The 12,034-nt window shown below is 36.9% G+C and overlaps 1 protein-coding gene across 23 annotated transcripts in view; it reads right to left on the bottom strand.

Moving 5' to 3' along the window:
* ERBIN (erbb2 interacting protein) overlaps window positions 1–12,034 on the bottom strand; it is a 118,248-nt gene that overhangs the window by 29,185 nt on the left and 77,029 nt on the right. For all 23 annotated transcript variants that reach the window (XM_021076809.1, XM_021076804.1, XM_021076799.1 and 20 more), the window contains one exon: window positions 6,701–6,800. In XM_021076809.1, the coding sequence (XP_020932468.1) occupies window positions 6,701–6,800 (100 nt within the window). The remainder of the gene's footprint in view (window positions 1–6,700; window positions 6,801–12,034) is intronic.

Below are 12,034 nucleotides of genomic sequence, written 5' to 3'. Positions count from 1 at the left end.
ACGTTAACAATTGGTGTTTCTAACATTTCTTCACAATATCAATCACACATCTTTTCTTCCTTAAAGATGATTTGTCTTGTTTTGTTACCAGAAGGATTCCTGAAGAGAATGAAACACATAAGACACTATTGATAGTGTGATTTTTATACAATTTCCTACACAAAGTAACATGGTAATACGTTATCTCATCCAAGTTTTGGATGTTTCTAATTCCAATATTGTTCACTATGCGGTGGGGGGCGGTTAAGACAGAAAGAAAGAAATTACCCTGATGGCATGTAATTATATCTTTACATTAAATGTTGTATAAAATAAAGTTTTACAATGTAAATAAAGTGATTACAAGATAGTCTCTGTATCAACACAGGAAAATTGAGAATTTAACAAACTCAATACATACATCTTGCTATCTGATATAATACTGAAGATTTAACAACTGTGACAGTTTTTTTGCTTCTTATTAAGCAATTAAAAACTAGGGCTTGGAGTTCCCCCATGGCTTAGCAGGTTAAAGATCTGCCATTGTCACTACTGTGGCTCTGGTTAAAGCTGTGGCAAAGGTTCGATCTATGGCCAGGGAACTTCCGCATGCCATGGATGTCGCCAAAAAAAACCCGAAATAAACAAAAAAAACCCTAAGGCTTAAAAAAGTTAATCTGTCTGACTTTTATACATCACCTTATAGAAGTCTGCGCAGTACAAAATAAAAGCACAAATTATTTTCTACATATTAAAACAACAATACCTACTCAAAAGAGACTAAAAGCACATAAAATTGGCTATTAGAAAAAGTGAAATTCTTGGAATACCCAAATATGGTCAGTTTGACTTTATGCAAAAGTAGTTTTATTATCATTTATTTTCAGTCCTTATTTTAGGCTTCTTACCCTTTTATTTTTCCGGCTACACCCTTTGCATGTGGATGTTTCTGGGCCAGGGACTGAACCTGCACCACAGCTGCAACCCAAGCCACTGCAGTGACAACACCTGATCCCCAACCTGCTGTGCCACAAGTAACTCCATCTTCTTACCCTTCTTTAATCTCATATCCAAACTAAGAATGCCATGAAATCAAATACTAACAATAGGAATGAAGCTCCAGGATTCAGCTTTTTCTGTTGTCATTACTTGGCTCAACAATTTTTTCTTTTGGGAGCTCCTGTCATGGCTCAGTGGTTAACGAATCCGACTAGAGACCATGAGGTTGCGGGTTCAATCCTGGGCCTCACTCAGCGGGTTTAGGATCAGGCGTTATACTGTGAGCTGTTGTGTAGGTTGCACATGCAGCTGGGATCCTGCATTGCTGTGGCTCTGGCACAGGCTGGCAGCAACAGCTCCGATTAGACCCCTAGCCTGGGAACCTCCACATGCCACGGGTGTGGCCCTAAAAAAGACAAAAAAAAAAAAAAAAGAATTTTTTCTTTTGGCAGAGGTTTCATGTCTGTCTACTTGCATCTCTCACAAGCGTCCTATCTTAATAAATCTATTTCTTGCCTTTCAAAAAAATTTTTTATTTTATTGTTTTGTGAAGTTGCTTAATATTAAATGAATTAGTGTTTTTGTTTGTGCAACATGGTTCAAATTTCTAGGAAACTCTACTGACATACTTTTTGCGGTATATTTGGAAAGGCAAGTAGAGCCAAGCAGTTTCCAACAAAGTCTATTTCCAGGATTGAGAAGATTTCCCCTCCCATTTTAGGCTTATTTTGTTACCAGAGGGATTCTGGAAGAAGATCTAACAATTAAAGCATTATAGATTTGTGATTTTGTGTCGGTCCCAACAAAAAGTACCATGGTAATTTAAAGCTATTTCATTCAAGGTTTGGCATTCATAAATGATCTTCCTAATTCCGATATTGTTCATAATGTACTGGAGGCAGGGGTGGGGGTTAAGACTCTGAATCACCAGCCTAGCCCAGAGATCTCTAAGAGTTTTAGATTACGTCAAAGCAATTTTACACCAGAATTTTTTCAGAACCCTAACATAAGTAACTTTTACAATGCCTCTGACTCCTGTCAACTCTTGGTCACCTACACTTTCTACCCTTTGGTGTAAATCTTACATCTTTTGAGATTCAGAGTATCAAGTAGTTTTATATATATATATATATATATATATATATATATATATATATATATATATAAAACCATTTTATAAATATATATATAAATAGCATTTAGATGCCACTAGATCTGATCACACTGGCATATTTGAAGACTGCAGTATTTGCCTAGAGTATTTCCCTCCACCTAAGACCTGCCAATATCCCAAAAGATAACAATGTATGACGACCCCACTACAATTTCATAGTTCCTTAATGCCTTCAATTTCAATGTCAATCTGCACTTTACCCATGATACACAAGCACAGTACTAATATTCAAGATCTTAGCTTCTGTAATACTTTTCCACCTCCCTGACACTGTTTGTCCTATAATGCTTTAATTGTTCTCTTCTGTATTTTTGCTGATAAGCATCGAGTTTCTTAACCTCATTCTTTTTTCTCCTCCATTCACCTTACATTTCATGATGTCCAGTCTTCTCTCCCCCTCCAAATCACTATCACTCCCTGAAACATCCATGCCCCAACCTTTAGAGGCAATTTTCCCTTTGACCCCACTGAGAAAATAAATGCAGTGAAAACCCTCAGACTGATACTGTTTCCCCAACACCTTGCTTTCCTCATTATAAATTAACTGTTATAAATCTCCCTCTTTATCTTTAAAACTGATTCCTCTAACTAGGCCCAAGATAATCACACCTTCTCTTTCAAATTTAACCATCCTTATCCCTCTTTTATATCATGAGCTTTTTGAAAGCAAAGATTAGAAGACCTTGAATACTTAGATCTAACACAATGCCTGGCACATTGGTAGTAATAAAAAAGGAATTAATTAAATATAAACTAAGTGTCTACTCTCAAAGTGTTTAAAAAAAATTCCAGCTCAAGGACATTATATTTTCTCACTCATCTATTCCATAGAGGCATTGTGATAAAGGAAAAAACTTTTCTTGCAGTTGAAAGGAAATTTACCTGCCTGACCATTCCAAATGTAGTTTCTGAAGAGTCAGTATTGTAAGTATAATGGTAATAGCGCTCTCCTTTTAACACCCATAGTGAAATATTTTAAAAAACATGAACTCTTAAGACTCAGAATATTAAAAACTTATATCCAACTTTTCTATTCACGACTCTTCCACTCTAAAATGAATCTACAAAAGCAAAAATTAAAAGTGGCTGGATTTTATTTTACTACTTCCACTTTTCATTCCAGAAATACATTTCTTACCTAAACTATGATCTAAAAGAAAAACAGTAAAGGAATAAATTGAAATGATAGGAAAAAAAAAACCCAGTCAGATGAATGTAATCCGTGAAAACAGAAAACAGTAAGAAGATCAAAGCAGGAGTTCCCGTTGTGGCGCAGTGGTTAACGAATCCGACTAAGAATCATGAGGTTGCGGGTTCGGTCCCTGCCCTTGCTCAGTGGGTTAACGATCTGGCGTTGCCGTGAGCTGTGGTGTAGGTTGCAGACGCAGCCAGTGGCTACAGCTCTGATTCGACCCCTAGTCTGGGAACCTCCATATGCCGTGGGAGTGGCCCAAGAAATGGCAAAAAGACAAAAAAAAAAAAAAAAAAAAAAGAAGAAGAAGATCAAAGCATGAGTATATCAATGATTAGAACTGTTTAGTGTAGGGGTCAGCAAACTTTTTTTGTAAATGGTCAGATAATAAATAATAGGTTAAGCTTTGGGAGCCAAGAGAGGAAACTGAGGGTATTATATAGATACTTCTACAACGTGAGAAGTCAAAACTCCACAAGATTTTTGACAAATGTAAAATATACTAATAGAGTACCATTTTTTGCAATACAGTTGTACTAAGGACGAGATTGAAATTCTCACTATGGGAATAACATTTCAACATTAGTGTTTACTATCATCAAATTGATGTAAATATTCACCTGTAAAAATTATTCTTTGCTTGTGGACTCTACAAAAACAGGCAATAGGCCAGATTTAGTCCATGGGCCACAATCTGTCAACTACTTTTATTGGTACAAAAGGTATAATGACAGAAAATATTTATCTGATTGTCCCCTGGAAGCGCCTTCAACAACATCAAAATTGTACATTTAATAATAACTCAAAACTGTACATTTAATAATAATTACATAAAATAATTTATTTAAATTAATTTAATAATAATTGTACATTTAATAATTGAGTTGATTTCTTCACTGATTGAATCATGTTTGGTTATTTCAGTGTAAGTAAAAAACCAAACGTTCTGAAGTCTCTACATGACAGTAACAAAAGTAAGCAAAGCACTAATAACAAATTAATATAATAAATCAGAGATTAAACTTGCCCTTTGGAGACTCTAGATCACAAGGGAAAAAATAATTTTGTTTGTGTGGCACCTGTATTTAATTTCTAGTATTTTCAACTTCATTATTATTATTATTATTTTGCCTCACTTGTGGCATGTGGAAGTTTCCAGACCAGGGATCAAACCCACGCCACAGCAATAATGCCAGATCCCTAACCTACTAAGCCACCAGGAAACTCCTATTTTTCAGCTTTTATTCTTCTTCTGAAAAAATAAAAGCAGCAAAATAAAGAGTAAGAATTAATTTTCCAAGTTTGCTTCTGTATCTTTTAAGACAGGGGACAGAAAACTATTAAATCTGATTCACTCCCTGTTTTGTGTCTTATTTACAGGATGTTCACTGCTACGATTTCCTATTATCCAGAAATCACCTTCAGACACGAAGAAAAGTAGAAAATTGAGATAAAAGTCCCAGTGATTAAGGCAAACAAAACATCTACTGATGAATTCAAACATTCACTCTAATTCCTCACAATGTGTGAACAGGGGCCTAAGCCAGAGTTGGTATATCTATTTTGACTTTAATTTCTTTTTTGGGGGGGGTGGTCTCTTTTAGGGCTGTACCCACGGCATATGCAAGTTCCCAGGCTAGGGGTTAAATTGGAGCTGCAGCTGCTGGCCTATACCACAGCCGCAGCAATGCTGCATCCTTAACCCACTGAGCGAGTCCAGAGATTGAACTTGCATCCTCATGGATACTAATCAGGTTTGTTATCACTGAGCCACAATGGGAACTCCTCGAACCTAATTTCTAATTCACCTATAGAATACTAGCATAAAACACTATGCTAACCACCTAAAATTAAGTATACTATATATTTTGTTAAGGACATATATTTCTTTTCTTTCTTTCTTTTTTTCTTTTTTCTTTTGGTCTTTTTGCCTTTTCTAGGGCTGCACCTGCACCGTATGGAGGTTCCCAGGCTAGGGGGTCTAATTAGAGCTGTAGCCACCGGCCTACACCAGAGCCACAGCAACACGGGATCTGAGCCTCATCTGCAACCTACACCACAGCTCATGGCAACACAGGAAAGGACATATATTTTCAAATAACATTGCTAAGTATTGAGATTGGGGATGGATTTAAATACATAGAAGAGAAAATCTACTCTCCAAGACTTAATTACAAAAACTGTCCAAAGAATGAAGCTATTTACATTGTACATCTCACAAGTCTTAACTTCTAATTAAATTCAAAAGCTAAACTGTTTTGCTTCACGCAAATAAATCTCATCAAACATACCCATGAAATAATAACTAATCAAAGCAAGTCTTAGTCCTTCTTGCAAAGAGAAATAATGCGCATAGAGAAATAATGTTTCTAATTATTTACCACTAGTTATGGAACAAAAATTAAGTGACTTCAGTCTTTAATCCATTTCAGTGTTTCAAAGCTATGTGCTAAAGCTTCCAAAACAATGTAAGAATAATAACAGGCAATGCGATTGTGTAATGGTGCTAAGCACTTCATTTCTAGTGTTTCTCATGTTTACAAAAACCCTGAAAAAGATAACCACTACCATTATTTCAAGATAAGGAAACTGAAACTCAAGAATGTAACTTGCATATGGTATATTTTATAAATTAAGACTAATGATTAATTTAAGATTTTTCAGTGCTTTTACATGCTAAGAGTTAATTTATAAATAACTTAAAGCCATAAAGACATCCACTGGTTTCAGAAAAATAAACACATAAAAATTGTATCTTAAGTGTAACACATACATTACATGTAGACACACACACACAGTACAACACATATTAGAAACCATGTGCTCCACAGCCTAAAATTTGTCCCAAAAAATTGTGGCCAATAGTAAAGGGTACCTTCCCCTTCCTCAGCAAAATGTAACAAAGAACTCAGAAATAACACTTTTAGTCAGAAATCTAGCAATAATCTTTATCCTGTGTACAGATCCAAGGGTAGTATTAAGTCTACAACAGCAGAAGTGAACAAAGTATTTCTTGGTTTAAGAGTCTTAAATTACCTAACACTTATCACGAATACCTAACATTGAGCAAAACATAATTTAGAACAGACAGATTTGTAACAGACAAAGATCACTGTTTAATCTCAAGGAATCATTTAAGGAAACAAATGGTGTATGTGTATATACCCCTCTAAATTCAAACTATTTATAACCCTGAGATGTTGCCCTTTTTATCATTTTCAGAGAACTTTATTAACCAATTCTCCATATTTTCTTCAAACTAGTACAAGTCTTAGAGACTTAAAATTCACTTCATACCTCTGCTATAATTTGTCAGTATTTGTTTTTTAAAAGAAAAGAGATTCTTAAATTCCTACCATCCTCAGTCCTTGGTTGCTGAGGGAACATGTAGTTAGTAAGCACCATTTTCTGGGTCTCTGAATCAGTCTCTTTTTGAAGAGGTATCAGGGGTTTGGACTATGGAAAAAAAAAAAAAATGTTTAATTTTCAATAATCCTAAAGCAAACACATATCCTCTGAACAAGTACTCACCATTTTTTCTATAAAGTGTCAATGTGTAAGTTACAAAAAAAATTTTTAATATACATAATAAAACTTTAAGCATTGACTTGAAACCTCATAAAAATCTAAAAAGAAAATTTAGTTTTTAATACAAAGCAAACTTACACTGTATTGCAATTATTGATTATCAATACAGTTTTTTAACTTCCCATATATTAAGTATATCCACAGCCCAATAACTACTTATCACAGTGATTTAATAATGCTATAACCTAAGCCTTTCCATTTTATGTTGCTTTGGTAGAAATGATTGAGAAAATTCAGTAATCTGCAGGTTTATTTTAGCGGAAAAGATAGTACTCAAAACAAACATTAAGTTGTAACGTTCTCTGTTCTTCTCGTGTCTCCTGTTTCTATTAATAATACAAGTTATTCAAGGTACAATTAGAAACCTCAATTATATTGGACCTCATTTTTCCTTGACTTTTTCCTAACTGGTTATTAAATGTTTTCAATTTCCTTCTTAATATAACTAGAACTTTTGCTAGCCAAGTGATTTAACATCCTACCAACACAAACTTTGGCAAATTCCAGACAAGCAGGAACCATTCAATTCTCCCCTCACCTACACCTTATCAATTAATTCTTTGGACTTACTCTTATGAAGGCTGTGCAGGTAGCTAATGCCATCCTATAATCTTACTCCCATTCGAACATTTCCTCTGTGCCCCATTCTGTTCCATGGTAAAGACACTGTCCGGCATCTCAAACATCTTCACTGAACACTTTCTTGGACCTCCTTAGATAATGGAAATGGTAGATCTACTCCTTTCCCAAAGACAGTGCCTTTTTGAAGCCTTCTCAGACGCAGGGTGCTTCTTCCCCCCACACATCATAAACCCTAGTTCAGGAGGTGGAGTTAGTATGGACAAATGCTATGAGATCATTATTCCTCTCTCAAGTAAAAACACCTCTTCTTTTGAGGATGATTAAACCCTGCCTCTACCATTTTATTTCCCTTCCTAATATCCAGTGACTTGCTAATAGTATCCAACTATTTCTGACTCTTTTATGCCAAATCTTTCCACAGTCATGGGTAATTCCACAGATATGTAGATGACATAGCCATACTTTAAGCCCAGTGATTTCTCAGCAGATGATGAGTGGGTGGGAAGGAGGAAAGAAATCCACTTAGATGGACATATCAAAATTATCTGAAAGATTTTTAAAAACTAATCACACCCCTGAAAAAGCTCTAAAATTAACTGTGGTAATGCCTGTATAACTCAGTGAATATATTAAAAACCACTGAATTGTGCACTTTAAAATGGGTGAATTGTTATTTATATTTTAATAAAGGTGTTATAAAAAAACTAAGCATCTTTTGGAGTTCCCGTCATGGTGTGGTGGAAATGAAATCTGACTAGGAACCATGAGGTTGCAGGTTCGATCGCTGGCCTCACTCAATGGGTTAAGGACCCAGCGTCGCCATGAGCTGTGGTGTAGGTCACAGATGCGGCTCGGATCCTGCGTTGCTGTGGCTGTGGTGTATGTCAGTAGCTGTAGCTCCAATTTGCCCCCTAGCCTGGGAAACCTCCATATGCCGTGGGTTCGGCCCTAAATGGCAAAAAAAAAAAGAAAACTAAGCATCTTTCAACAAGTGCAAAGGCAGAAAGAGACTGAGAACTATTTATCAAGCCTCTCCATTTCCTAAACACTTAACTCCAATGATACTTATCACTACTTCATTTTAGATATTCATTCCACTCCCTTGACATAATTCCTACAATACAGCCTGTTAAATGTTCTTTCTCTGAAATCTAAAATCACTCATTCAATAGTAAGGTATTCACTTACCACAGTCTTGAGAGATTAGCAAAGCACTACTGAAGGAATCCCTTCCTACACGAAGATGAGATAAGAACCAAGTATGAAAGAGGAGAATGTTCCAAGAGAGTAGAACTCACTTGGGGAAATGAGAATGAAGACAGAAGGGGAGGAGATGAAGTGAGAGGATGAGCAGGGGTTTAAGCACGTTAGTGCTAGAACAAGATTAAAGGATCACCTGAGTTGCAGTGTGGTTCTGGATGAAATTAGGGTGACATGAGATTATGGACTGTGGAAACACTGGAGGCAGCAGAGACCTGTTAGGAAGTTACCTTAACAGTCTAAGTAAACTCAGTCCAATATAAATTTAACGTGAGACAAAAATGAGAACAATAGATAATTTATACTTTTCTGGTAGCCACAAGTTTTTAAGAGGTAAAAAGAGGTTAAATTAATTTTGATAATACATTTAATTTAACTTTATATATTCAAAACATTGCTATTTAATGTGTAATCACTAATAAAAACTATGGGGTTTTTTTGGCCGCACCCACAGCACGGGGATGCTCCCAGGCTAGGGACTGAACTCAAACGATGACAATGACGCAAGCTGCTGCAGTGACAATGCTGAATCCTTAACCTGCTGCACCACAAGGGAACTCCAAAAAAACCTGTTAACGTGATATTTCACATTCTTTGTTCATACTAAGCACAGAAAATTCAGTGTGCATTTTATACTTATAGCACATCTCAATATGTACTAGTCACATGACCCTAAGTGTCTACTGGACAGTGTAGCTCTAACTGAAAGAAGATGGTGGACTATCTTTAAGGGAAGGGGGAACAGGGATTTAAAAAAAAAAAAAAAAAAAAGCTCAAAACATCTGGAAAATGTAATAGTTAAGACTAAACAGAGCTTAGTGATTAACTGCACTGAAATATAGAGAGAAACAGTAGTTAAGAATTACATTCCCAGGGCCCTGTCTCTAGTAAAGCACTTTTTACTAGGAACTGGCGGGGGGGGGGGGGGGGGGGCTTTGGAACTGATGATAAAATGTTCACTTTTAGGCTGGTTGAATTTAAGACATCTAGGGAGCAATGTTAAATAGACAGTGAAATTCAGGAAAGAGGACTGCACTGAAGGTAACTGTTGGGAATAATGAGGATATAGCTAGTGACTACATCTTTTCCAGAGGAAAATATAGAGAAAGTAACTAAAGCAAACCTCAAATACCACAAGGGGCACCAACATCTAAGATACTGGCAGAAATAAAGTCCTGAAGAGGAAAAAACTGAGGAGTGTTCAGTCAAAATAACAACCAGCAGAGTTATGGTTACACAGACACCATGCAGATCTCTCACTCCACTGCTTCTTCAAGACTGTCTCATCAACTGCACCAAGACTGCCACTCTCTTGAACTTTCCACTTTATCACCATCATTCTTTCCTGTCTCTTCTTCTCTTTTTGTGCCTCACCATATCTCATTATAACCACCTTCCTGCCAATCACCAAGACCTCCTTGCTGCACTGACCTTCTCTTGTGCCTGGGTTGGCAAAGCTGCAAACCAGAATTATTCCAATTGTGTGCTTTCTCTGTATTACACAACTGAGCAAATGAGTATTAACAAGTTTATGGTAACAAACTTCAAGAGACTCCCAGCATTGCTTGAAAACTCTAGACTTCCTAAATTGCATTCTAAAGGTATTACCTTCAAAAAATGTTTTTAATAAATATAGGATTCAAGGGAGTTCCCTTGTGGTGTACCAAGTTCAGGATCTGGTATTGTCACTGCAGCAGCCTGGGTGATTGCTGTCGCAGGTTCAATCTCTGGCTCAGGAACTTCACATGCCACAAGTGTGACCTCCCCAACCCCCCAAAAGGTTCAAAAACTGTTAAGTTTGGTAACTGCTACATTTCAAAACATAGATTATTAGCCCTCTCTCACACAAATATTAGACCCACCATCCCTTCAAGACTTTTTTTTTTTTTTTTTTTTTTTGGTCTTTTTGGTCTTTTCTAGGGCCTCACCCGTGGCATATAGAGGTTTCCAGGCTAGGGGTCCAATCAGAGCTGCAGCCGCCAGCCTACGCCAGAGCTACAGCAACCTTGGGATCCGAGCCACATCTGCAACCTACACCACAGCTCACGGCAAAGCCAGATCCTTAACCCACTGAGCGAGGCCAAGGATCAAACCAGCAACCTCACAGTTCCTAGTTGGATTCATTAACCACTGTGCCACAACAGGAATTCCCCCTTTAAGACTTTTGATTCCACTAGCTTCCACCTCAGTTATTCAACTCCCTCTAATATTCTTCTTTTTTTTTTTTTTTTCCTCTGTGCCCTTGGCATGTGGAAGTTCCCAGTCCAAGGATCAAACCTGTTTCACAGCAGGAATCCAAGTAGCTGCAGTGACAATGCTGGTACACTACAAGGGAACTCCTTTTCTCCGCCCCCTAATATTCTTAATCTCATTCTCCAAAGAGCCACTTTCCAACAACTTATAAACATGTTCTTTAAAATATTAAAGGATCCCTTCTTACCTTGCCATTAGCTATCAGTTTCTTTATTTAGGTTCCGTACCTTTTCTTTCTTATTCAACTATCTTAAAAGACTAATCAACAACAATCATGTCTCCATTCTCTCATTTATTTATTCCCTAACTACTTCAACCTGGGGTTTGACATACACTTCTAAAATTGCATTGCTACAGTCAAGACAGGTTGACAAGATTGGTATAACTCGACAAAATATAATAGATATTTTTCAGACTTCATGTGAACTGACTTCTCAATAGCATTTACCCTGTACAACTACTTCCTTTAGGCCAGTTGCTTCACCTTTAACTTAAACACCATCATACACACTCCTATGTACCTCTATGGCCACTGTTGCTAAGGCTCTGAACCCACTTGCCACTTAAATGTTAGTATTCCTAGGGACTAATACATCCCTAACATTAAAATTTTTTTTTATAAGAATCTCTTTTGAGACGATAGAAAGCTATGAAATAATTCCCTAGAAAAAGTGATTAATGGGCTAAACACATACATCTCTTCTCATGCCACAAGTCTTTTAAATAAACTTTACAAATAAAAGGAATAAATCTACGAGGCACTGAAAAAAAAGAAGAAATTATACCTTCAGGAGTTATTCTGAGAAATTCCTAGAGATTAAAAATTAAAAGAATGGGAGTTCCCGCCGTGGCGCAGCGGTTAATGAATCTGACTAGGAACCATGAGGCTGCGGGTTTGATCCCTGGCCTTGCTCAGTGGGTTAAGGACCCAGCGTTGCCGTGAGCTGTGTGTAGGTCGCAGACGCAGCTTGGATCCCGCGTTGCTGTGGCTCTGGCGTAGGTTGGCA

This window comes from Sus scrofa, chromosome 16, assembly GCF_000003025.6.
Source record: "Sus scrofa isolate TJ Tabasco breed Duroc chromosome 16, Sscrofa11.1, whole genome shotgun sequence".
In the NCBI taxonomy this organism is placed as follows: domain Eukaryota; kingdom Metazoa; phylum Chordata; class Mammalia; order Artiodactyla; family Suidae; genus Sus; species Sus scrofa.
This window is presented reverse-complemented; position numbering and strand designations above follow the sequence as displayed.